The sequence below is a fragment of the Colius striatus genome, chromosome 5, assembly GCF_028858725.1.
Source record: "Colius striatus isolate bColStr4 chromosome 5, bColStr4.1.hap1, whole genome shotgun sequence".
NCBI lineage: Eukaryota > Metazoa > Chordata > Aves > Coliiformes > Coliidae > Colius > Colius striatus.
The window spans coordinates 53,856,517-53,884,306 of record NC_084763.1 but is presented as its reverse complement, the minus strand read 5'-3'; the positions used below and the strand labels follow the sequence as shown (position 1 = coordinate 53,884,306).

General features: G+C 39.1%; 2 protein-coding genes across 9 annotated transcripts in view; one reads left to right on the top strand and one right to left on the bottom strand.

Moving 5' to 3' along the window:
* Positions 1 to 7,838, top strand: part of CACNB2 (calcium voltage-gated channel auxiliary subunit beta 2) — a 238,891-nt gene extending 231,053 nt beyond the window's left edge. For 4 of the 5 annotated variants that reach the window (XM_061997377.1, XM_061997376.1, XM_061997379.1 and 1 more), the window contains one exon: positions 274 to 7,838. In XM_061997377.1, the coding sequence (XP_061853361.1) occupies positions 274 to 762 (489 nt within the window). In that variant the 3' untranslated portion in view covers positions 763 to 7,838. The remainder of the gene's footprint in view (positions 1 to 273) is intronic. The other variant, XM_061997380.1, reaches the window with a different exon arrangement.
* On the bottom strand, positions 7,685 to 27,790 carry NSUN6 (NOP2/Sun RNA methyltransferase 6). 4 transcript variants are annotated; one of them, XM_061997382.1, is made up of 12 exons: positions 27,763 to 27,790; positions 24,761 to 24,850; positions 23,924 to 24,079; positions 22,113 to 22,192; positions 20,733 to 20,842; positions 18,959 to 19,112; positions 17,258 to 17,339; positions 16,929 to 17,048; positions 14,315 to 14,456; positions 12,348 to 12,496; positions 11,705 to 11,830; positions 7,685 to 8,590 (listed from the first exon to the last, which is right to left on the bottom strand). In XM_061997382.1, exons 2-12 carry the CDS (start codon positions 24,833 to 24,835, stop codon positions 8,378 to 8,380), a joined length of 1,407 nt encoding a protein of 468 aa, XP_061853366.1. In that variant the 5' UTR covers positions 24,836 to 24,850; positions 27,763 to 27,790; the 3' UTR covers positions 7,685 to 8,377. The 4 variants fall into 4 exon arrangements, with proteins under 4 accessions (XP_061853366.1, XP_061853367.1, XP_061853368.1 ...); XM_061997383.1 differs by lacking the exon at positions 27,763 to 27,790 and adding an exon at positions 27,478 to 27,692; XM_061997384.1 differs by lacking the exon at positions 23,924 to 24,079.

Genomic DNA, 27,790 nt, shown 5'->3' with positions numbered 1-27,790 from the left:
AGAAACATCACAGGAGGCAAGAAAAGAGCCACAGAACCACCCGAGTGCCACCCTCCATTCTGCTGAGAGTGAAAGGAATTGTTTGTATTATCATACTGAATTTCCAGTAACAGATGAGCTCTGATGTTTTTTCCTAGTCTAGATTCCAAGTGCATTGTTGTGTACTTAAGTCTTGTTGGTTTTATCATACTTTCTAGTTGAATTTGATATCGGAGAAAGTATTTTAAAGGTGTACTTGGTGTCTATGAACTTAACTACTGGTTGTGATAGCAGGGCTCGCAAGGAGACCAAAGGAACGACCATCCAGCCCCTGAGCGCAGCGGTTCACAGATTGAAGAGGAAGCCCGGGTTGAACCCATCAAGAAATCCCAGCATCGCTCCTCCTCGAGCCAACACCACAACCACCGCAGCGGGGGCAGGGGCCTTCCCAGGCAAGAAACTTTTGACTCGGAAACACAAGACAGCAGAGATTCGGCTTACGTAGAGCCGAAGGAGGACTACTCACACGAGCACGGCGAGCACTACGAGTCGCACAGGGATCACAATCACAGAGACGAGTCCCACGGGAGCAGCGATCACAGACACAGGGAGTCGAGGCATCGCTCAAAGGAGAGGGACCGCGAGCAGGACCACAACGAATGCAACAAACAGCGCAGCCGGCATAAATCCAGGGACCAATACTGCGACAAGGATGGGGAGCTGATATCCAAAAAGCGGAACGACGCAGGAGAATGGAACCGGGATGTTTACATCCGGCAGTAACTTTTGCCTCTGGCGGTCTTGTGTTTCTTTGAAGTCTTGTAACAATGCCCCTTGAAAATATCTTTGGGTTCTTTCATTGCAGAACATATGGTATCCTCGTGTACGCTGGTTTGTATTGCTGTTGCTCGCATAGCAATAGCATGAAATAGAATACTCATATACTTATTTTTTTGGGTTAGTGCTCTATGACTTAGCGTAGTACAACCGCAGAGTTCCCCAGGTTGTTGTACTATGCCATTTTTCAAGCTGTTTTTTGGTAGCTGCCACTTGAACAATATCTGTTGCCATCGAGGTGTTGTTAGTGTTTTTTAAAAACAAAGGTACGTTTGATGTTGAAAAACTTCCCGTGTATTCAGCAAGCCAGAATCAGCACATAAAAAAAGAGATCTAAAACTTTCTGTCTGCTCTGACTTTTAATTTGTATGCACTTGGTTTGCATATTCAGACCCACTGTCTGTTGCTTGTACCTCTGGTGGTCTCCATTTGAAGACAGAATTCAGTCTTGCCTTACACACAGGGGATCATGAAGTCAAACCCTATTTTCTATGTACTGGTACTGTGTACTGTATATACAGTTTATAAATGTTATTTCTGCAGACACCTTCTTACTATATAAGTTTGATCACACTGTTTTAGAGTCCTAATGCCAAGTCAGCAGATTTGCTTTTGAATTACTGGCAACTGGAAGTAGCCTCATTTAGGAAGTCTGTAACAGTGTTCAATCTAAATACCTTTTCTTCTGTAGCAGAAAGCTTATACTTACTGTAAATACGAATGAGTGCTTGAGATAAAGGGTCGAACTCTTACACTTTATTGCCGTCCTTGCAAACCCAGTTTTGCGTTTTAAACTTCTGGCAAAGGTAACGACCTCACCACTACAAATTCTTCTTCTCTGTACAGGTCACAAGATTGCAATGGCCGCAGCTGACTTTTTGTTCTGTTGTCAGAATGAGAGAGCAGCCAGGGCAGAGGTGTGGATGTGAGCGGGTGGGTGGTGGATGGGCGTCTGTGTGCTTGTGCACGTGAGTGAGGCAGCAGAGTGTGGCAGAAAACAAAGATGACTCAGAAGCCCAGCGAGTCTGTTTCCTCCTTCTATTGATTCAGAAATCCAAATTGCAGTTGGGGAATACGGGGGGGAGGGGAGTTTACTGACCCAGGTAATTGACAAAGCATAAATCTGCTGGCTCTTTGTTGAGACTTCAGGAGAGTAAAAAACAGGCAAATGTTACTGTGAGCGTTTCACTGGAAATGTAAAATCTGTGTGTCTTAGAGTATTTGTTTTAGTAAGAAAAGTTTACACAGCTTGTGGAGAGTTATTTTGTTGGAAAATAAATTTTTGTAGCTTCTCCACTTTTTCTACACTTGCCAGTTCCTCTGCATCCCCACTTTGCAGCCAGCTCACCGCTTCTCCTTCACCTAAACTGTCGCGCTGCTGGTGAGGGCTTAGAAAAATAATGACTGTGACAAAATACTCTTGTTACGAGCTTGTTAGAGGGAAAAAAAAAGCACTGAAATCCAAGGGAGTGAACACAGCTTGTTTTGCATTGAAGGCCTGTTGCACTGGTAGGTGGGGAGAAACTCCCTGTTGTTTGTGACTGCAGGTTCTTGCCTGGTGTAAAAGCTGTTCTGCATCACAGATAATCTTGGTAGTAATTGTATGAAATACTTTTTGTATTTCACTGTAAATAGCACAATATACAAAGCCTGTAGTGGGATAATGACTGATTTAGCTGGAAGATCTTTATATTTATTATTTTAATTCTGGGAAGATCAGCATTGCCTGATTTTTGAATATCATTTTAGTGAAATGGATAAGGTATGTGGCTGCTGCATGTTTTCTCCCATCTCCTATTCCAACATTCAAAGCGATTCAGTTCAACTCCTTCAAACGTGATCTGTCCTCCCTCTCCCTCATCTGCCCCTCTCCCTGATGCTTCACATCCATTTTTTACGACAACCTAAGAGAGTGAAATTCTGCTGTCAAATGTCTGTCCAGCAGGTAACTGTTGTGGCTATTCAAGGGTAGTGTTTGGCTCAGAGCATGGACTGTGGGGAACGTGAGGAAAAGGGCGTTTTTCTAAACGTCGCTAAATGGCTTCTTTGTAGACAAAGGAAGTATAGGTAAGTAGATCTGTGGTATTACTAAATGGATATGTATATAAGGACTAGATCTGTGGTACTACTAAATGGATATATATAAGAGTATATGAACAGTGGCTTTTGATACGAGAGGATTTTCAGGGAATCGGTGGAAACTGACATTGAAAGACTTTGTCGCTCAATTCATATCAGATGGCATGTAAATGGAAGAGAAGTGACGTTGTCCTGCTCTAAATAGCCCAGCTTCAGCTATTTTACCAGCTTCAGTAACTGCTGTTGCTCCCTACAACTGTAACATGAGAGCTGCATCCTCCAAGAAATGATCTATGGATTCCAATTCAATACCATGCATTTTTTTTCCTCCCTTTTTTTTTCTTACTAACTTTTGCTCCAGAGAGTATTTTCCACCTCTCTTAAAATGTTTTTTAGGCCATGTTTGGCAGAATTTCGAAGCACTGAGTAGTGTATGAAAACCATGGAGTAGGTAAGCATGCGTAGACAAAGAAATGAGAAAATAATGAGCATAACACAAGCCCTGATATTTAAGTATGGCCTACAGATTGATTTGTGAAATACAAATACCACCAGGAAAAAGGCACGTCCCAGTCCAGCTCGTGAGGATGGTGTTTGGTATAGTGCTGCTAACTGTGTACAGACTATGCTAGCACATGCATTTCTTAGGCAGGCTCACTCCTTGGGCTTTTACTAGTCTTGCTAAGGTAGGCCCTTTCCTTCAGTTACTGTTTTAAAGCAGCAAATCATTTGTAATGTTGCACAAAGCCACCTGCCTGCTGAGCACTACTTCGAAAAGCACTTTAACAGAACTATTTCAATGAGAAGCTTTAAAGGTACTCCAGCTGGAGGACATATCAGAGGTTATTGTGATGAAATGTCTTTGCAAAGTTTTGCCAATGGAAAGTTTAGTATTACTGTTTGCATTAGGATATTAGTGAGTTCATATTGCTGTGTCTGGTTTCAGGAGCTTGAGTGTGAGGTGTGGTAGAAGTCCCTGTGAGCTCCAGAGGCTTCTTATATAGGTGTGGTACAAAACAGCCTGTAAAATTTCTGTCTGAATGAGCTAAAAATATAAAGCCAGTGAGACAGAAGGAAAGGAGGGAAGATAAAATAGTTAAGTGAGCTTTTGCTCTATATTTTTCTAAAGAATTTCAGTCTCTGGAAGGAATGGGATGCACTCTGACATTTACACGGGTACCTGTTCGATGTTAAACATCTCTTTGTATGTCTCTTCAAATGAATCCACATCAGTGCTGTTGGGCAGCCTGAGTCTGTCCTTATCAGTTTAGTGTCACACAGACTCATGGAAGAAAGAGTTCTCGAGGAGGGGACTGGAAGGAGGTGAGTGTAACAGTCTCCAGACCCGTTAAGGCCAGGACAGCGGGGATAAGGAGGCAAACGGGTTTGTGCACAAAGGCGGCACCAGTAGGAGCTGAAAGAATCTCTTTTCAAATCGATTCATAAAGTATTGCCCAGGAGTTCTTGTAGAATACTCCTGAATTCATACTGTAGAATACTCCTGAATTCATATGTGTCTGGCATCAGGAGCTCAGAATTTGAGAAGAGTTTCACAGGTTTTGCTTCCCAAGGTATAAAATCAAATAGAGATTTTCTCCCACATATTTCTCCCTAATTAACAAAGAGCAGTGTTCAGAGCCCCAGTGAGTTTGAGTAGAGGACCTGTGTTTGCAGACATCTGGAAACTCTTAGCCTGTAGCTCTTTGGAGAAGTGGAGGGCAATGAAATGAAATGCCACTCACCAAACCCTGAATACAAGCAGAGACCTTTTTCTCTTCTCCCTGCATATCGGCTCACTCATCCTATACACACAGTTCCTGCCCAGGTCTACTGCTCTCCTCCTTCATACTTTCTGTCTTTGAATTTGTAAGTAATTACCATTTTTAAGCTGTGTTGGTTTGTAAAGCTGTAGTCTCCTTCTGTGGCACCTGCAGAGGCTCCGTTGTCATTGCTTCAGCTGGAACACCCCAAGTGGTCCGATGGCTTTTAACCAGTCTCTGTCCAAAGCAAAAGGGTTTGTGGAAACCACCTCTGGTTTGGTTTGTGGTTGTATTTGACCCGATTGCTTTACCACATCAGGCTGAAAGCTATTTCCCAAATGCTTTTGACTCTAATTCTCCTCCATCCATGAAAATAAAGCACATTGCAAAAAAACTTGATTACATAGTCTAGAGGAAGAACAAATAAATTATTTTTGAGAGTGTAATATAACATTTGTGGTGTACATTTACTTCTATTTATTACTTCATTGCAGGTCTTTCACAAAAAACTTTAGTTCTTCTATCACCTGTAAAATATGTGGATGCCATTTTTATTGTGAATGTTTTTTAATCAAATGTGATTCAATCAAATCTATTGCTTGGCAATTTGTCTATAATTTATTTCTCCACTTTTATATAACAAAGTGTTACATATGAGCTTATGGTACTTTTATAGACAATTTCTTTTTATAACTTCCTACCCTAGAGATGTGTTCCTACGCAGCCCCAAAAAAGATTTCTATCAGATATAATAGAGATTGAGCTGGTTCTTCTCACTCATCCGTCTTCTCTTTTCTGACTTTATTCTTACCACTTTCCTCTATCCTGCTTGCCCACTCTGCAGTGAATTCTAGCAGTACAAAATTGGATTTGTTTGTGGATTTTTCTTTAGTTGTGAACAATGAAACATAACAAAGGTTCTTTATCAACTACCCACTCCAATGGAATTTCTTGTCCATCACCATCACCAGCCTATTTCTTACTAAAACATTCCCTTCTCCTTAAAAAGTCTATGAACTGCTGACATCTAGCAATTGGTGGAGTCTGTAACACTGAAATAGGAAAAAGGTGTATAATAATTTCATACTCTCCTAGGCTGCCTATTTTAATACCTTTATACTGACCAAGAGAACTCTAGATTTGGCACTAACTCTTCAGCATTGTTTCTGCAAATAGAGAAAACTACTTTTCAGACTTTCTTAAAGACAGGATCTGATTGCATGATCTATTTTGTAGAGTTAACCTTTCATTACAGAGACAATAAATTCTTTTAATATATAAATCTGATAGAATATATATAAAAATATACATAATGAATTGTGCTTCAGCACCAAACTCTGAAGCATAATGACTCAGTGTGTAAAACGTTCTTATAAGGAACATAATCCTATTATATATTAAAAGTGAATATATATATATATACACACACCATACATCAAAATTCTTACAATGAGAAAGTATTCCTGTGTTTCTATTTAAAGTCACAGTGAGACTGGAGAAGAAAAGAAAGAAAAAGAAGGGCATCCATCCAACTTTAGTCATCTAAGTCATTACCTGAGGCTTATTCCCTTAATATGCTCAGGGATCTTTTAAGTCCAGCAATTGACTTTTGCCATAATAACTCCAGGAGTTAATGTTCAGATATCAGTGATTTTTCTTCAAGTGAAGTCTGGTCTACAATTACATTGGAATGAAATACAAGTGAGTTACTTCTTCCTTCCCTCTTGACAAACTTATCATATAAAATCAGGTGAGACTGCCTTCTTGAAAAGCCTGTTTAGCATTCTAAACTAAAGAAATCTGGGAAGGTCTCAACAAATCTTCCACTAAAAATTGAGCTATTCTTTCCAAATCATCGTTGTCCAAATCCTGCTACTGAAACTAGAGGCAAAGTTCCTTATTTGATATGTACACACAGCTTTCAGGATATAGTGTTTGTGTGCTGATTAACACTTACACAATTTATACGTTCTGCAAAAGGAAAAGGATTTATTTACTAGCACTGAGTGAAAGGTTTCAAAGTGTACTTACGAGAAAGAAACTAATCCCTTTTGTTACCAAGTAATTATTTTAGCCATATTTACTTCTAAAAGACTGTAACTTCTTATAGTATGAGCTTGCATGATTCTAAATAGGATACCTCACCTACTACTGCTGAAAGAAAAGGACTTTAAATCTTCTTTAGACATGTGGCTAATGGCAAGGAGTGACCAACACGAGCATACAAGTAGTAGACATGAATTCCATCCTTCTGTGCCAGGATAGGCCTTACAGAGGATGTACCAGTCAACCTTGGCAGAACAGAGGAAATGACATTTAAGTTACAAACTGTAGAAAACACACAGTATCAAAACATTTATAGCAGATATCAGTAAACAACCAGACTACTGACAAATGGAATTGTATCAATTGCTTTGGTGGTGAGCAATTGCAAAAGCACTCCTGACAGCATGAAGACAAGGTGTAAGAGAAGTATTGCTCTGTTTAATCCAAGCCAAGAGTTATGTGTGAAAAAGGCCTTTTCCATATACTACTTTTGAAAACTGGAAATTGATGAGAGAGAAAAAAAAACCCCACACATAAGATGTGAGTTTATGTTTTTGAGTTGTACTTACCTTTTCCCTCTAATTGTAGTGCTATTCTCAGTTCCAGCAGTACTGAGGAAAGAGGGTACAGTTCAGAAAGGGAACACCTCTGGAACTGAAGCAGAACTTTCAAGTAAATCTACCACCTTTAAGGAAGTATTAAAACTTTAGGCAGTGCATTAAGGCAGTCCTCATTAGCATGCTTCCCCATTTTCAGTTTCCATTTAGCTGGTGATGCTTTCTAACCAATAAAGAACTAATACTCCTCGTTGTTTGAAAGGTGATTTGCGACATTTCAGATGGTCTTACTCATTGTTTTCTGTCTTTTTGATATATTAATCACAACTGTAGCCCCTTCTGTTGCAAATGTTTGATTTTAAAACTGTCACTTGTCAGCCAGTCCAACAGGCTATTTCAGAACCAATACAGTTTATGCATGGGGAGTTTGATGTTGAAACAGTATTTATTTACATTCCCAGAGTGAGATGGTTTAATATATTCATGCTGCTATAAAACACATGCTATACAAAGCCTAATCGTATTTTTGTGTATATACTATGTGTACAGAGAATCTTGCTTGTATTAAAATAAAAGAGAAATGAGGTTCTAAGTATCAATTTATAAAACAGTTCTTTGTAAAACATTAACATTGTTTCCTGAAGCGCAGTTTAACAAAACATTACCTGTTGGTAAACCTCCATAGGAACTACTTTTCCAGAATGCATGATCATGGTTCCCTTCTGTTTTATTTATGTTTGCATTCCATAAAGCAGTTTACTTCACCTCCCAGAGAAGCCCTGTTCCAAGGCCTGCTGAGCTAGGTAAGCCACTCAAATGGGGAAAGAGCGAACAGGCAGCAGTGTGAGTGAACGTAACTCGTCGCTCATGCACTGACTTGCCGTAAATACAAAAGCAAATGGAGACTTAAAACTGATACAGCCCTTCCCCCAGCCAGGACTTTCTCTCTGCAACCTGTGGCTCCTTCCCAGCAGAACAGCTGGGGGATTTTATTGCTGCCATAGCAACCCTGCCGTCAGCCTGTTGGCCTGGCAACGCTGCAGCAGTACCAAACACACTTCACGTCTGAACTGTTCTTAGACCCACAGAGGTATTTTTTCAGGTTCCACTCCTAAAGGCTTATTTACTGTTCAATTTCATAAATTTTGCAATAAAAAATCCTATACAGTCCTTATTTGCCAGTGAAATCAGATCATCTTCCTTGGAATCTTGCAGAGAATTAATATCCATTCCTTGCAACGTCACAGCAGATGGATCAAATCTCTGCAGCAGCTTCAACTGAGCAAGCGAGAGTCCAGCTCCCCTCATTCCTTCTCCTCCAATGTGAGGCTCCTTTTGAAGTAACAAAGAAAAACAAATTACTGCATCAGTGAAGCTCTTCAGTGCCCTATATGTATTGTGCTGAGGATGTGCAGAGGTGCCTGTTAACGTGGACAGGCCTGGGTTGGATCATTCACACCTGCTGAGGATGTGGAAGTAACATGATCCTTCTTGTCTGGCCTTCACCTGGCCAAACAGGTATAAGCATAAATACAAGGTCCAAAGTTCTCTGAGGAGGTTGTGGAGCACCTAATCCACTTAACCCAGTAGTTCAGAGCACTTGCTCTGAGGACAGATTCACAGGTCTAAAAGCTCTTATCACCAGATAATAAGATCTAAAGGTTTGAGGTTGCCACTTCTAAATGATGAAGCACTTCTCTCCTAACTAACAGCAAAATCAAACCCAGTAACTAACATACTCAGTAACAGTAGGAGAAATAGCTGGATTCTTCACATTAAAAATGTCAACTGCAGAGACTGAAAGCCCCAGTCTAGAGCACTTTACTGCTTGAAGAGGCAGCGTTTTGGGAGGTGATATAACAGAAAAATCTGAGCTTCCGATTTTCTGTTGTGTAATTAGATTAAGAGGTAAGTGGGACGACTGCTACGGGTGTATGAGACACAGAAGGGAAAGGAAAAAGCTTAGGTATCTGAATTCAAGAGATGACTTTGGGCATCAAAATCACAGAGAGGAGAGGAGAAGAGCTTAAAATCCCAGCCCTTTACTCAGCAGTTCTTGTGAGTAGCCTTGTTTTTTAATACCCTGACTCCTGGAACAAATCTAATTCTCTGCTGGATTGTTCTTTCAAGGCATTCAGTAAAGAGATGGAACAAAATGTGCAAAAGCCGCCATTGCAGTATCAAAAATAGAACTCCTTTGTAAATCTACTCTAGTGCAGTCTACAATGCAGCCTTTGGCAGAGCATTTTTGAGCCATCACACTTCACTAACACATGAGCTCACCCAGTCAGCACATGATGCCAGTCAGTTGCTTAACCACATACTGTGTGCTGTCAAGCTGGGCAGCCAAGGAGTTGCAGCCTGATTTGTCCTTCCCCTCAGCAGAATTTCAGTGCTTTCCAGGTAAGAGACAAAAAGAGGTGCCCATTGCAAACAGAAAAAATAACATACAAAGGGAAACATACAGAGGTAGTGACTTGAAGTAAGGCAATACAAGGATAGAAGGGTCAAAGTCTAGGGAAAATCGTATCACGCAGGGTCAAGCGACTTGCTAAAGACAGACCAATTTTTCCCTCTACCTCTTCCTTTTTCCTTCCAGTTACTGCATTTATATACACAGGATCTCCTGTGTAAACTCCAAAGAGGAAGGAAGTCTGCATAGACAAAGGATCAGCTGCCATGCAGTAACCTCCACCTATGAGATCAACGCCTGGGGCTCCATCTCCTGTTTCTTACCCAACATGATTCCAGGATCTGTTGAAGGTTGGAGAAGAGTAGATTGGGTTTATAAGGCAGTGTCCACTGACAGACTAAAGAATATGGGAAATATATAAAGAAACATGAGGTAAGTCGATCCTAGACTCCAGTTTCCTATTCAGGGGAAAAAGATCACCTTGGTTTACACTACTGGGGAAGTGGTTATAAGATCTGGAAACTATCCGTGGGTAAACAATTCAGTGTCGTCTCCCTTAAAATGCACTATACACAAAAACATTGTGTGTGAAAACTGGTGCTTTACTCAAGACTGATGTTACTGGTGAGAAGAGTCTATTAAGCCAAACTTTATCCTGCATTTGAGTTAAGAGGGATTGTGTTTTGCTTTGTCATTCTATCAAGAACAATTTTATGTTGTTAGGTAAAATGTTGAAAGAGCTGGAGCTGAAGAATTCCTGGTAAATGGATGTTGAGAAAGCAGGCAGGACCCTGACATACCAATCTTTTAAGAATAGCTTCAGTTCTGCTAAATCTTTCCCAGCCTTTATGTAATTTTTTATTGTACACCTACTGTGTGTATTTTTTTACATTTCACTTGAAAGATGCATCTAAACTTCTTAGGACAGATATAAGTCATCACAGAATGTGTAAGTAAGCTCAACAGGTAACAGAGTTAGACTTTTCCTCAAAGCCATGATGATAAACAACTAACCCATCACATTGACAGAGAAAGAGGGATGCATACAGTCTGATTATAAACTTTCTTTAAGTACTACCACAGGTAACATAGAATCATAGAATGGTAGGGTTGGAAGGGACCTTTAGAGATCATCTAGTCCAACCCCACCTGCAGAAGCAGGGTCACCTAGATCAGGTCGCATAGGAACATGTCCAGGCAGGTCTTGAAGACCTCCAGAGAAGGAGCCTCCACAACCCCTTTGGGCAGCCTGTGCTGCACAGTGAAATAGTGTTTTCTTATATTTAAGTGGAACTTTTTGTGTTCCAGCTTCATCCCATCACCCCTTGTCCTGTTGCTAGCTACTATAGAAAAAAGGGACGCCCCAACCTCCTGACACCCACCATATTTGTGAAGTGTATGAGGTATAGCTAGAAAATGCTAGTATTACCTCCTCCCAGACATCTTAATGGTAGACATTGACACCAAAAAAAGGCAAGGTGCATTTTTGGGACACTGAGCCCTGAAGTAAATTTGTTCCCTCATCCCTTTACATAATGCAAAATAGCTCCTATACATATAAAATTCTCCTTCCTCAAAACACAAGCTCCTTTATCTCCCATCCTTTATGCAAATCTTCACTACTTCAGTGGCACTAATCAAAAATTTTTCACCTCTCCTGTGAATATGCAAAAACAGACAGTAAAATATAGGCATTAAATGATCACTGCAAGAGAAACTGTAACCTGTCTGAACCATCTTTTCACACAGAATCACAGAATCTTTTGTCCCTGCCGTGTTTTAAATGACTGTTGTACGAATCAAAGCAACCACAGTACGGAGTGGAAAACTACTTAATGATCCCTAAATGAAGCTCGATTAAACACAAAAATAGATTTAAAAGAGCCTCAGAAATGCTTGTGTTATTTCTATCCACAGCAGTTAAAATTGTCTGCAGTGAAGAAGAGATTTCTTGGTAGTAAACATAGCGTGTAACTTTACAGTGCCAAAACAAGCTCACTGGACTGGGTGAAGTACCCTGAAAATACTGTTACCTGAGGCTGAAGCTGGAGGCAGGGGAAAGTTCTGAGGGCCCAGGCAACTTGCTCCTCATTTTCAGAGAGTGTAATTGTACACGTACTATATACTAAAACACCTCCTGGCTTCAGCAAGTTCACGGCCTGCAGGAAGAAATAAACAAAACAAAACCTTTAATATTAAGCAGCAATAACCAAGAGGCCATCAAGCTACAATGCTAAAACTTAGTACTTAATTCAACTCAAATCTTTCTAAGATAGGCATTAGGATACTAGTTCTCTGTCAAGCATCCCATGGATTAGGAAGGTTCTTCTTTCCAAATCAGCATTATAACTCACACAGTTCATTAACGCCACTGAGATGATTCACTGTGTAACACTTGTTATTTGTACAGTTCTGCATATCCCAGACAGCTTAGTCCTGTCTTCATCATCTGCTGCCAACCATAGCTACACAGTATTTGTATCAGTGCTATTAGATGTTTCCATGTATTTGGCATGGAAGCTGTATCTATGCTGCTTTTCCAGCTGTCGTTCACTTTGAATACATATAATTCAGATTTAGTCAAGTTTCGTGTCATCTTATCTCTGCTGGCTTCCACTCCATCCACAAAAGCATTTATGTTCAATGTAGCTTATCTCCTCAAAGACGAATCCTTACCACAGTGAAAAGCTTGCGCTGCAGTGGCTGGTAAGAGGTCACTTCCTTTAAGCTCAAGGAATAAACCATGTTTGGTCTCTGTCCCATCCCACTACATGGAGCATCAAGAAGAATTCTATGGAATGACTCCGGTAAGAATGGAGGTCCTTCTGCAAAAAGCAGTTAGTAATGTCAAATGTGGCTGTTTCTTTCCTTGAGACTTCACCACAGGTAAGGACAAGCTCTTACTCTTGTGACATAAAACACTATAGATAGTGTCTGCTAATATAATCTAGTAAGTCTCAGCACTGCTGGTGTTAGATTTCAACTCCCAGAAAACTAAAGAGGTTTATTTCTGTGAGCTCACCCAATGACCTCTCACATGATCCCTTTAAGCAATAATGTTTTTAACCTTCATTTAAGGATCTGAAAGAAAAATGTAAAAGCAATGCAAGAAAAATGCTGAAATATGATTGGTGAGGTGGTGGATAGGGAGTTGTACATGAAGGCTGCAATGAGCCACCGTCAGCTCATAACTGAACCAAGGGTGCAAATCTTTACTGAGAGAAGCCTGTAGTCAACCATTAAGATTGCCTGAAAGGATAATAATTGGACTATATATATAATAACTATTGCTTGCAATGCAAATGTATCTGCAGAAAATAAAGTACTTCATGGTCACATGAAATATTGCAAGTTCTAATGCATGACATATGCTGTCTCCACAGCACAACAATTCACTAAACAAGGATTGTGAAGGCAAGAACAATTTCTGGATATTACCTGGATAGGTAAGGGAATGTGGAACTTTTATAATCACAGCCTGTCCTTTCATCTGAATCCCACTGGCTCAACAGCTCCAAAGTTTCTATCACTTTAGTGCTAGAGAGACTCTTCAACTCAGTATCACCAAGACGAAAGGGTTCTATACACCTATCTGTGAGCAACCAAGGAGGAAGAGAGCCACACATGTGCTTTACCTCCTCTTCTCCTGTTCCTCTGATATTCAAGTTAGGTCACAAGTGGAAACAATTGAGTGACTTTATCCTACTGCTGCATAGCTTGTTCCAGCACTGCAAAACGAGTCAGTCTGATTTATCTACCTCTGATCCAGTTCTACAACAACCAAAATATGTCATGTCTTACTTGCAGGGATGTACAGAAAAGCCTTCATCATCTCTCAGTATTACAGCTGCCTCTTGCTCATCTGTGTAAGTGCCACATACCACCTAAAATATTTTATGTTCACAGAAAGACTATTTAGAGAGTACCTTTATTCCTGCAAAGTAGGAATAACTGCAAAGCATAGAGACAAGGAAGGTGAATGACACAACTAGGTTCCTACTTAGGCTAACCAGTAACTGGGATAAAATAGAGTGAGAAAGAACAGTGTACTTTGCAAACTAAAAATAATCAAGACAGCAGATACCATTTAAATCATTCCGTCATGGGAACAGAACCAGCATCATAAATACAGCACTTCAGAGAAGCACATGAAATGAACTTAAAATAATACACTGTGCTTGTCCAGAGCCTTCCCCTGAGCAGCTGAACAAACATCAATGAACTAAAACCTTGCAGCACTCCTGGGAGTTAGGTATTAATAACTCCATTTTACAGATGAGGATTCTGAGGTAGAAAAGCCCAGCAGTTAACAAATGTATTTTTTTTTCCTCAGACTAAGTCCAGCACTTCAGAGTGTGGGGTTCAGCATTATCATGAAAGAAGCTTTAAGGATTCTTCAGTCTTTGATATTATCAGGGAAAGGAATGCATTTCCTTTGAGCATATTAGGTTGTGATAAGGACAGATAGTCTGAGTTTTGCTTTAGGGAGAAGCTAATGAAAGTAGAAAAGAAAGAGCATTCACAGTGCTGAAACAAGTATCTGCCAAGATTTCAAGGACTTGTAGACCTGTGGCATTTAATATTGTTAGTGCAAAACTGATAACTCTTTTCTTCTAAAAGCTACTACTACCCAAGTTGCTTACCTTGTTCATCTCTCTTCTCAACTGCAAGTGCCTTTGTTCCATCATAGCAAAAAGCCTTAATGCAATTCAACTGTAGCAATTCAGCATTCTGCTTAATTTTTTTGACCTTGTTAGCTGTCTTGTCCATGGCTATGACTTCACCCTGAAAAAACCCAAAGGTTTTATCAAAAGCATAAGGATTAAATGGATGTCCAGTACGTGACTTCCTTCCTCCCCCATGAGCACTACATAAATATTATAAAATGAATAAATTGAGGTTAGCTTCCCCTACAGAATTTTGTTATTCTTAAATCCAATAGTCCTTTCTCCCCTAAGTGTTCTGGGATACCCACATGGGACTAGATGCTAGCCTGAAGCTGTGTGCATTCTGACAGCAATGCTTTCTCCATACAGTCACTCCCTAAGAGACCCTATAATGTCTGACTTCTGGCAAGTGAGGTTTTTTGTTTGTTTTGAACTGTTTTACTGGGCACAAAGGTAAAAATGTGATCATCTGAAAGAGGGTAGACGTCTCAAATAAATGGTAAAATAGGTCAATGGGTTTTAAATTTGAGGACAGTAGGAAACATGATCACACACAGTTCAGTCTGGAGGAAATGAGGCCCACTGCCATGCCTCTGCCTTGCTCAGGCTCATAACACTGTTATACTTGTTGTACTTCTCAATCAAGTTACTTTGAGAAATACTGCAAATACTAGAACAAACTGAGATGGGGGGGAAGGGGAATCACAATTACACATTATTCCTTTTATGTTAGAATAAGATTTCTCTTTTCCTGCTCCCAAGATAAATCAGATCAATTACAACATCTATATTCTTAACCTTTACCACCTCAGCTGGAGGTAAGCACAATAGTTGACTAAGGAAAAAACCCAGTTATGCAAACTTACACAAAATGTCCATACACAGATGGAGAAAGTAGAGATGTAAATCAATCCATGACAGAAATCTCTTCTTTTGCAGGCTTTATTTATTTATCACACTGAATTTCTTTACTGCAAGCTTTATACATCTATCTAACAAATGTCTAATGACTGTCTAATACATGTTTAATTCATGCCTAATGCATTTTTAATACATGTTTGCAAACTTTCATACTGAGAGAAGAAACACTTCAATAGGCAAACTGTCACAGAACTGCCTATGTTTATTTTCTAAATACATTCACATCATTACCCACTGTCCCTTGCCATCAATGCACAAACAACTGCTGAAGTACTGCATAATGCAACTGCAAGGCTTCTCAATAATCTGAGTTATCCTAATAACCCTATTCTAACAAAAACAGTTAATGGCTTACAAATTTTTTAGAGGAAACATTACACATTTCCCCCCTCTCTGCTAGAAAAGAATAACTTGCATTTCTGTCTTTCATTTTGCATATAGCAATTTAATATAAGCAAATTGTTATATCCACATTCTTGCTTGCTTGTGTGTTATTTTCCTTTGTCTTTCTCTAGATATTTTTTTGTTACTTTCCCATGAGATATTTTTGGTTTGTGACCTTCTACCTTAGAATGACAAATTCAGACTAGAAATTCAGTCTAAGATCATATTTGCATTGTGTAAATGATTTTTACTGAGAGGAAAGTTAATTAGATTAGGAACTTTTTATTATGTTTCTGTACAGAGTTCTGCATTCTTTTGGCACACAGCAGTAACCCCTGATTCCCATGTATTCTCAGTTTCATGAACCCAGCATATTTCTGCCTAACTTTGCCTTGTGTGCTATGCATTCTTCCACTACAAATAAACTGGTAGCATTTAGGAAATGAAATAAAACACATTTGAATAGGTCAATTTCATCATAGAATCACTGAATTGTTTGTTTGGAAAAGAACTTTAAGATCATCAGGTACAACCATTAACCTCACATTGTCAAGTCTATCACTAAACCATGTCCCTCAGCACCTCATCTACATGTCCTTTAAATAGCTCCAGGGATGGTGACTGCACCACCTCCCTGGGCAGCTCTTCCAATGTTTAACCCTCTTCATGATAAAGTTCTTCCTAATCTCTACTCTAAACCTCCCCTGGCACAGCTTGAGGCCATTTCCTCTCCTTCTATCACCATCTATTTGGGAAAAGAGACCAACACCTACCTCACTACAATCTCCTTTCAGGTAGTTGTAGTGAATGATAAAGTCTCCTCTGAGCCTTCTCCAGGCTAAACATCCCCAGCTCCCTGCGAGTTCTGCTCCAGATCCTTCACCAGCTTCTTTGCCCATCTCTGGACACACTCCAGCACCTCAGTATCTTTTTTGTAGTGAGGGGCCCACAACTGAACACAGTGTTTGAGGTGCCAAGTACAAGGGGACAAATCACTGCCCTGCTCCTGCTGGTCACGCTATTTCTGATACAAGCCAGGATGGCACTGGCCTTCTTGGCCACCTGGGCACGCTTATTTGCAGCAAATAAGGTTGTAAACATGACGGTGAGTATTTGATAGTCTGTGCCTATTTCAGTACCTCTGATGTGTAGAAAAACAGACTGGCAAGCAGAACGTTCAAATATTGTTTGCTGTTGTATATTATCTCTGCATTCTGACAGCTACGTGAAGTGAGTGGTCAGACTTTCTTCACGGACACATAAAATGCTCAGTGACTTCTCTTACCTGGTCATGCATCAGTGTTGCAAGATGGGTTGCCTTCCCTCCAGGTGCAGCACACATGTCCAAAATTCTCTCTCCTGGTTGAGGGTTTAAAATGTGGCTCACAACCACAGAAGGTAAGTTCTGTTGTAAAAACAAATACGGGAGAATTCAAACCTTATGTATCAAGTATGAAGATACTGACTCCATGCAAAAATGCTTTGTTTTCTTTAAATCCAAAGAGTGAATTAGGTGGCATAATAAGCAATGAATGTATAAAGTACTACTGGGTGTTTAGAGGATATTCATTATTCTGCAACTAGTACAGACTTTGATTTTGGTAACATACATACCTGTAAAAACAAATGACTGGGGAGCACATTGTCAAAGGAAGGACTAAGGTAGACTGGCTCTGTCATTCTTATGCCCATCCCACTGAAAAACATGAATAAAAAATATTTCAACCACTCATCTTTTTTAACAGTATTCAATTAAAATCATTATGCTTACAACTAGAAACTAGAAACTCTGACCTTGCAAAAACAAAAGCGCTTTGAAATCAATGAAGAAAAAGACTTTTAATCTTCTGGTTTTTAAAATGACATCAAGTTGGGTAAACCATAACAAAAAATGTCCTACAGTACAAACAGAACTATCTGTAAAATTGCAGAAAGCAAATCTATTTCTTTTCTGTAGAAGACAAACTGAGAGCTAATCCAAACCTTGATACTGTAAAGAAATGCATAAAACCAGATTTCAGTATGTTCATTTCAGTCTATAATTGCTTTGGGCTAGACATGTATGCTCTAGAGCACTGGCATATGGTTTCCTACTTAGATCTTCCTCCCTTTTTCTGTTGTCTGAGATTTCAAATAACTAAACAAAGTGTATTTCAAAACCTTCACAGGAACATCAATTTGCCTCCAAAACAAAGGTTTGAACTTAGAGCCAAGCTGAAAGTTTGGAATATGGATGAAGTTCTGACACAGACTTGGTTAAGACAAATGTACAAGGAAATGGACAAAATAAAAACAAGAATAAAATAACACTGAACCCCAAACCCCACAGATTATTGACAAAAACAAGAATTAGTAATATTTTGCATATGTACTGCTCAGTCCAACAAGAAAAGACTTGAGAAAACAAACTTGCAGATGCCAGATCTAGTGTTACATGCCGTCATTCCATGTCATGAGCTCAACAGGTACATCCCACCTCTACTTCATTTAAGCTCTAATAAATCAGAAATCCTCTGAAAATGTAATCTTTTTTACTAGAGCGTAAGTAATTTGTTCTCATAATGAAAAGTGTGGTCATTAATTTGATGTGCATGCTCTTCTACACTGCTTTTTACGTGTGTTTTAGGTGACAGAAGAGGAACAAACCATATGTTTTGCCAACAAAATAGAAATGTAAGTAACCTTGAAATAGACCATTATCTTGGAAAATGCTGTTAATTTTTTTTAAGATATCTGACCTTATGTTCTGTCTCCTGCCCCACCAAAAAATGCCCTCACAAATATTTTTAGGAGATGGGGGAATGGACACGGCTGTACTTCTGTTCCATCCAAATAGGAAAGTGGTCCAGAACAATTTACCAAAATGCAGTTTTGCCACGGTGAGAATATTTGTCACTTCTGATTGGTCTGTTTTACTCAAGTCATGTACTAAATATAAAATCTGAAAAGAATCTCAGAATCACAGAATGTTAAGAGTAAGGGACATCAAAAGATCAGCTAGTCCAACCCCCCTGCCAGGGCAGGACCACCTAGAGTAGGTCACACAGGAAGTCATCCAGGTGGGTTTGGAATGTCCTCAGAGAAGGAGACTCCACAGCCCATCTGGGCAGCCCCTTCCAGTGCTCCCTCACCTCAACAGGGAAGAAATTCTTCCTTGTATTTCTTTGGAACCTCTTATGTTCCAACATGCAACACAGGTCTGTCAAAGCCATCTTATGGTTTTATATAAGACATAGAACATTTCAGAATGTCCTCCCATCTTCTTCCTTCCCTTTGTAAAGCTGCAGGTATAGATTGCAGTCACTATGAACTTACTTCAATGGGCCGCTTGAACTGAAGATTTCACTGCGACTCAGTTCTGAAATCCCATTTCCAAGGAAAACTTTGACTCCTTCAAATTCTTTAGCTCCTCTTTTACATTTCCCTTCAATATCTGAATACACTGAGACCACATCTCCAGCTTTCAAAACTGTGCAAAGAAGAAAGAAATGTTGAGCATAATATTATCCCTGACAAGACAGTAGTGAGCAAACAAATGAGGATTTTCAGCTTGTTTCATCTCTTATAGCAAAGTTTAAATGTAATCAAAGAAAAATGCACTACAGTCTTTCATTTTTTTATAGCTTATATTGGCATTCCATAAACTTTAGGTTTAGGGTTTGATTAGTTAAATTAAACTCAAAGCCTCCTGACAAATAGTTTACCCTCAGCTGGGTTACACGTTCAGTGATTAAAGGTGTGCTCTGGTTGAAGTCATTTTTTTACCTAGTTAGATGATCTGTGCTTAATACAGCCTCATTATATTTGGCCTCAAGTGGGTAGCATGCCTTTTTATTTTCCTGTCTGCAATTCCCCTGAAGGATTCCTAAAGTTTGATAGTATTTTTCTTCTCTTTCAATTGATGTTGCATGCATAATTACGTGCAGCAATTATGATAAATCACTAGCTGACTCAAAGAGGGATTTGAATATTTATGAGGTTGTCTAAATACACAGCTTCAACAACTGCTAGAGCAATATACTTATTTCATTATCAGGTCCTAGACTGGAAAACATTTCTCTTCAGTGAATTGGATTTCAGCACATGCTTAAACCTTCTTAAAGGTCTTTTTCCTGAAAGGGAATGAAGTGGCGAGATAAATGCTTTCCTGACTCACTTTGTTTAATAATAAGGACCAGGATGATCAGTAGATCTCATCACAATGGAATAATGAGGTGAATCATCCAAAATTATATTGGCTTCACATAAAGTTAATTTGACCTTTAAATAAAAAAATCAATAGGCAGCTGAACACTGAGCATGTATATGTAGATATTTGTCTTGTCTCACAGGCATTGAAACAGAAATTTGCATTTCTTAAGAATCTGCCATTAAAATTTAAGACTTTTCTTAGAAAAAAACCCACTTTTTACTAGATCTCTCATACACAAACAATATAAAATGAATTGACAATGGATTAAAAAAAAGAAAATCCATTTTTTTTAGATCTGCAACTTAGAATCTGATAGGATACTGAAACCAGGTGCCTTTGTGACTGAATGAAGAAATAACATACCTGGAAATAGTATCTGTTAAATAATCAACAGGCATCCAATTACCATCCACATGTACCTGTTGTTGCATTCCTTTTATTCTTCTTTGGTTTTAACAACACTGGGAAGTGGCAAAGTGCTGTGAGTTTATTCTACTGAACATCCATTTTAAAAGTTACAGTATTCAGTAGTAAACAAACTCTTAAAAAGACAGGTTTTACTTCGAACAGGCTCTTTAAAAGATTTCAAATGAAAACAAGAAACTGAAATCCTTGAGAGTAATGTTTCAGACAGGAATTGCATATGGAAAAAAGGACTTTAAAATAGGCCAATTATACATCATTTATTACAAGTGTAATGCCAAAAGAGTGAAAATCTCTCAAACCAGCCAGAACTTTTTAGAAACATATTTACCATCAATTACAACTGTAAGATTAATTTCAGCTCTGAATAGAGAAAAAATAATCATGTCACTATTTATTGAGAATGGTTATCAAAGTGTGACATTGTTTCCATCTTCTTTGCAACTTGACTGGGTGTATTTAGAGAACTCTTACATCGTGAAGTAGATAGGATTCCAGGGACATAAACATGTGCTCCTCGTAGTACTGCATATCCACACTGGGCTCCAACAATGACCTCAGATGCATGGCTTTTTAAATCTTGCCTATAAATACAAACTGTAACTCAGTTTCAAAAGAAAAGTATACAGAAAAAAAAACCAAACCACTAGTAAATAAGCCCCAAGCAAACTGCAGTTGATAAATACTGCTTTAGTGACAATGTAAGAGGAAAAAAGGTTAACTGGCGTGTATTACATTTAATAGATTTCTTCTAGTCGCAGAGGCAAGAGCCAAGAAGGAAACCTTAGTCCTCAAAATAAAGCAGATTCTGACACGTCCTGCCACTAGTATGAACCTGATACAGAAATACAAATAAATTACACTGGCATGAATAAAAAGACCCGCCTGGACATGTTCCTGTGTGACCTGATCTAGGTGGAGCTGCTTCTGCAGGGGAGTTGGACTAGACGATCTCTAAAGGTCCCTTCCAACCCCTACCATTCTGTGATTCTGTCCCTTCCTAGGCCAGATGACTATGAAGTGGGACTTTTTTGTGTTTAACAACTGCCAAGTACTAATATAGCAAATGTATAACAAGGTGCAAGGAACTTTGCCAGTAGGGATTTTGAAGACAGTTACTCAAACTTATGAAAGTGTAAACCTATTGGAATATAGAGAAAGAATACAATGTCCAAAAAAAGATGCTGAAAAAGAGAATCTAATTAAACTAAATTAATGAAGAATAAATGAAAACATTAAATGCTGTTACAAACTAGTACTACTTGTAATCAATCTCTACCTAATCAAGATGTAAACGGCATCTGAAGTATGTTTGTCTTCATTATGTACAAGATACTTAAAATGGCCATTGGTGAATTCAATAGAACAATGAAGAAACTCCACAGTGGCAAATACAGATGCAACAAGCAAAATACCCAAACATATCTTAAGAATGAAGAAGGCATAATCATTTTGCAGGGGATAAAAATGATTCAGGAATCCACGCAGCGTTACTGATCCAATCTCCCTTGCTCTGGACTTGATTCCAGTGGAAAAAAGCCCTGCTTGTATTTAGCTATAGTTCTCTGTTCCACCACTAAAGTTTAGCTCTTCTGACTGCCACCTACCTGCTTTTCCAGAGAGGATGTACTTTTGTTACATTTTACCAATGAAAAGCTAATCTCATAAATAAGGAGGGAACTCTGTGTTTTCTTACATCTTTTAAGGGCTAAAACTGTGATCTGATTAGGAGACCTAGGTCTTTAAAGTTGTGCTTGATCTATAGTAAGATAGTTAAAATCACTGTTTAACAGGGAATCTTTAAGTGCAATATATATTATGACATTTTAAGGATAAAGACTGAAAATTTCAAACCTGGGTCCAATGACAGGAATTAGTAAGATGTCCTGGAGTTTTGGGTGCTCAAAGATTGGAACATATAGTCCTTTAAATTGCTGTTTCATTTAAAAAAAAAACCAACATAATTATTAAGCAATACTTAAAAAAAACCCAAACCAATATTTAAGTTCTTAATTACACTGAAAATTATTCTTCCATTCATGACTTATAGCTGTAAAGTACAAAAAACAAATGTAGTGAAGACAGTTAATAGAAGTTGGGAATTAGCATGTAAAGAGACACACTACATTAAAAATACTGGTGTAAAAGGCTAACCATTTAATAAACTGAGAATTAATAAGGCCACAAAGGGTTTCACTGAGAACTGACTTCAGGGAGCAGGACAGCACTGACATTCATAACCCTGTCACTGGCTTTTGCTTTCTTCTGTAAGAACACTGTGTCAAGTTGTCACCAGATCACAGTAGCACCACCAGAGAAGCCTGGTTGTAATTTGTGGTATCTTTTTTATTTTACTAATTATAAATGGTTGCTTAACTCTACTCATATATTGTCTGTCTTAATATGCCAGCTTGGTAACATCTTAGCTTTGACTATGCACTGACAGCTGAGTTGCATATATAGTTGAAAAAAATTACAGCTTCCCATTTTAAAACTGGTGAGGACTTTAAAAAGGCAATGTGTTCTCACCTGAGCCCTCTAAAATACTCTTAACACATGCAAACCAATGAATTAGTTGGCATTTGATAAATCAGTATTTTCTCTTAAGAAAGAAAACATTAGCATACTTCTGTTAAAAATGTACTGTAGTTTCCTTTTCTAATGGAATGAAGATTCAACATACAAAAAGTTTATTAAAAGCCAGTCTTAATTCAGTTCTCAGCAAAGCATTTTTCCTTGAAGCAAAATATCCTACTGCAATACCCATTTCCAGGTTTCTACAATCAAGCTAAAATTAGCATAACTCATTACCATGCCAGCCAGCAGAATACTGTCAACTGCCTCTGCATCACAGAAACATCTTGGCTCCTGTCATGCAGTAGCTCCCTGCACACTCTCTAGCATTAATAATTTACTGAAAGAACTGGATCTTTTTAGACAGTGTGGAGATCTGGCATAGAGTTTCAAAATCATCAGCTTCTTAAACAAAATGTCTAACATATCATTAGAGAAACAAAGGTTTAATTAAGGTAAGTAAAAATCCAGGAAATTTAATATAAAGGTTAGAAATAGGTTAAAAGAAGAAAATGTAGCAGCTGCCAGGCTTCACTCTGGCTCCAGTTTCTAAACCATACAGATAATTCTCCCTTTCCTAAACAATTTGTGCAATGAGACAGGATTGTTCCTGTGTGACCTACTGTAGGTGGTCCTGCTCTGGCAGGGGGGTTGGACTAGATGATTTTTCGAGGTCCCTTCCATTCCTTCAGATTCTGTGATTCTCCTGTAATCTTACATGCTGAACACTCCATACCCAACTAAAGTTTTTAATCTCTTCCTACCATCATCTCTAGCATTATGACGCTTTTATAGTGTTTACTGCACTACTACTTCAATCCCATCTGCGGTCTGGATCTGTCACAGGAAAGAGTTGTCTCTTTTCCCTCTGTTATTGTCCATCTTAAGATGTCTTAGATGAGGAATACTGCTAGACAATTAATTTTCAATTAACATTTAATGCTGACAGGACAGCAATATGATTGTATAATGTAAACACTAGTGGACATGTATTAGGTTAAGGAACAGTTTCCAGAAATGAAAAGACCTTATCATCAGGCAAAAGATGAAACACCCTGTTATTTTTGCTGTAACAAAGAAATTGCACAAACCTTCTGGATCTCTTCAAAGAGCAATTTTTTCACGTGTTCCACTGAGGCTAAGTGAGTATTAACTCTGACAGTTGTGAAACCTGGTGGATGAGATAGATGACTTAACAGAGACTGATATTTACTCTCTGCCTCCTGTGTACCTAATGCAGTGATAAGCTGAAAGTAAAAGAAGAGATTTTATATTAAAGAGATTCACACAGCAGCTTCTTGCTCAGTGCACAAAAAGCACGGAGTAAACATTCTGTAGAAATGGAAGACTACTTTGTGTGGTGTACAATATTGAGGAATGTCTATGTCTGGAGGCCTAGTTCCAGTAAAAACCTCATAAATTTCTTGAAAGGGACGTCTTGTATTAGCAAGGTTATTGTAAACAGGCTGCTGCAAGTACCGAAAGTAACTGCTAGTGAGCTCTGTGACACTGTACAAAGAACAGCTGTAAGGAGATGGAAGAGTAGATTTAAAACTAATAATACCTCTTACCCTGATATACAAAAACATTTTGTGTCCTTTGCCATTAGGAATTCATAGATTATGTGGAGTATTTTTGGTTCTATACTGGGGTAAATATTCTTGTCAATATTATGTGGTCAATGAGCAGTTAATTTTCTCTCTGATCATTCTTCAGTGGGATTCGAAACCAGTCTCAGATTTATACTCAAGTTTAAATATTTTTAGGTTACTTTGAGCCAACAACTGTCTGCAAAAATGTATGTTGACTGTGAAGACAATACCTTAATGTAAGGTGTTAAAGTCTCACAAAATATTAAATGAAAGGAATATTAGCAGTCATCAGTTAATGAATATTTGCTGATCATTAGTAGTATCCACTTCACATACCTCATTATTTCTGAATACTTTGCTGAGATATTTTTCAACTTCCCCTTGGAAAGAGATTTTCGGGAAAAAAGACATCTTGTTTTATAAAACCTGCTGGCACAGAAGTGAAACAAAGAGAGAATGTTCTTAGTGGTTTTCATCAAAACCCGTATGTTAGATTTATTAAAGTACTCACAAACTAAGATGCAGAATCCGATTTGTCAGTTTTAATAACATATTTTTACTGTACTCAAAATTCCAGATATTGCTCAGGATATGACTGTAACACTGCTGTTAATTACACTTCAGAATACATTCATTAACATATTTAGCCTTTGCAGTCACCTTACAATGAGGCTACTGCTTTCCTTGCTGTCGCATCTTTCCCAGCCATGCCTTCAAAACTACTCTGTGAGTGTCTGAAACGTGAAGGAAGTGTCATTGCCTCTAAAGCCCATCCTGGTAAAGCTCCCCTAGCTATCCTTGGGGAGAAGTTGCTCTTTAGTCCTAGAATTGACTCACAAAGGCTCTTCACAGAATTCAGTTCTTCTAAGTCTCATCTTTGAAATTCTTTATCTATTACCTCATCATATTGGTTCCTTTTTAGAGACAATGTTCCAATTTTTCCCTGTCAGATTTATTTTTCTCAAGCTTAGCTTCTTTGTAATACTTAAGTATTCAAGTATTACAAGGAATATATTTAAGCATACTTAAGTAATACTTTTCTCTTGAATCTCTGTTTAATTCATAGCAGGACTAGTGAAGCATTAATGCAACAGAGGCTCTGTTGATCCTTACTGAATATCTTGAAGCTGTCTGGTGAACGATTACACAGCTAAAAGATACAGGACATTGCTTTAACTCCCTCTGCAATGCCCTGCTATAAAGTCCCTATTGTAGCTCAGCCCTGATGCAGCTTTTAGTCTTTGTAGTTTTTGTTTCTTTTTCTCTGTAAGTAATGAAATCCAGGTATCTTCCCAAATTGTGCCTGTCCACCCCCTATATTGCCTCTATTCTGAGTGATTATATATACTTCAGTCTGCAATGAGACTCTGAAATATTTAATAGTTTGCTTACACTAAAACTGAGGGAAAGTGAGAAACTGCCTCCTGTTACTGAGGTTTATTCCATCCATAACAGGGAAATCTGAATACTAGAGCACTGCATTTTCGTTGTATTAAGCATACTTAGGAGAACATACATGGGAAAGCTGAGCATTCTATTCAAGTAAGAGGCTTCTTCTCACTTTTATCATACAAAAATTCTCAACATTTTTTTAGATTTCAGACTCTGATGTAACTTTAAGGCCAGAAGAATGTTATTTTTTCAGACTCAACTTTTGTGCCCAAAGGCATTTTTCAGTTTCATTGGTTTGAGTTTCAAAGTCTGATTTCCAACATTCTCAGCCTTTGAAAGAAAGAAACCACTGACCATGTCGTCAACATGTTGTTTCTGCCTCCTTTTTAAAATGTGACTGAGCACTGTCACGAAATAAGAGCCAGTAGGTGGTCAAAACCAAAATCTCGTGATCCAAATCACTGCACACAGGGAACAGAACCACCATGGAGTTCGTTAAATGTGTTCTAAAAGGGAATCATTAGTCCCATGACATAAATTAACAAGACAACTATGTCAACAAGTGACACAGAATCTCTGTGGTTTGAAACTTCGTATCAAAACAGAAAAGTTCTCACGTGTTAGAAACCATCATCCCTCTAAGAAAGATGGCAAGTACATTACAATGCCTGCAACAGAATCATGGCCAACAGAAAAGCAATAACATTAACAGCAGATTTCACTTCTCATGTAGACAGGGTAGACATCACACAAAGCATGATGCCACATCTGTGCTTTTAACCACAGTTATTGAGAACTTTAGGAAGTCAGGGAACACTTAGAAGTTAAGACTTGACCCTGACTAGTTCATAGGGCCTGGTATGAAGTGTTACTACAGAAGAGCTGCTGTCACAGCACCTGTAAGGCATGTGAACTCAACACATGCACTAAAATGACAAACAAAAGAAACCCATTATCATTGTGCTTAGTTCAGGGGGAGGAACAACACATGAACAGCAATTCCTTGGTTAAAAAGAAGAGTTAAAAGAATACAACTATTGTATGCAATTTTAAAACCACACAACTGGAGGTTCAGAGTACACCCACAAAACCTGCATCTTCAGTGGTCTCTGTATACCTTTTCAGTGCCTGTGATCTAAGAAATGATGCAACGTAGCTTAGAAAGGTTCAGGGAATGGTGATGACTTATAGAGGATGTCTTTCAAATAACAAAAGACTAAAGAGTTTTCTATCTTCCAGGCTGAAGAACATAGCTGAGGGGGAACAGGATAAAAACTAGTATATTTAGATATGGAAGGAAGAAGGACTGATGAGGGAGACTGTCTAGTGCCTCTTCAAACAAAAGAGTTAAGACTTCAAACAGACTCAGCAGGAGGCAAGTTCAAACTCGAAGAAGGGATTTTTTTCCCCCCACAGATCTGCTGTGTGATACACCTTGCCCCAGGAAAGGCCTGACCGACTTCACAACAGGGCCCCTGGAGCCATTGTTCACCATCTCCTTATGAAGCTTCCCGGGCCACTATTGGGACCAGTAGCAGGGGACGTGATGCTGCTGCCCAGGGCTTTGATCTACCTACGCACATGAGCACTGCGAGCTGTCAAACGGCACCAGCACTCACAGATGCTGAGCAACATTTAACTTTCAAACCTCCTGTCCTCACCTCTCCCCCCGCGAGGAAAAAGTCGCTGCTGCGGGGAGTGGAATGTGGGTCTCGCTCCTTTATTCCGTGGAGGATCACCCTGTTGCTGAAAACACCGTGTGTGCGGCGCGGGATGGGGATACAGCTCTACAAAGCCTCTCTAAGGTCCTCAAGCCCTGCACCCGGGAGGCGATACACCTCGGCTGCTCAGCCACCTCCACCTCCCCTGAGCCCCTGCGGACGCAGCCCCGGACCAGATCCCAGACGCAAGGTCCCCGCCGCATCCCACCGCTGCCAGATCCCCACCTTCCTCCGGGCCCCGCGCCGGTCCCGC

Bases quoted from the DNA above. Each gene is read 5' to 3' on its own strand.
- NSUN6 (XM_061997382.1), bottom strand. From the start codon at position 24,835: ATGTCTTTTTTCCCGAAAATCTCTTTCCAAGGGGAAGTTGAAAAATAT. The intron at 14,457-16,928 runs GTAAGAGAAGTC...GGGTTTTTTCAG, and splicing joins CAACACTGATGCATGACCAG to GGTGAAGTCATAGCCATGGA. The intron at 8,591-11,704 runs GTAACAGTATTT...TTACTTCAAAAG, and splicing joins GCCTCCAGCTTCAGCCTCAG to GAGCCTCACATTGGAGGAGA.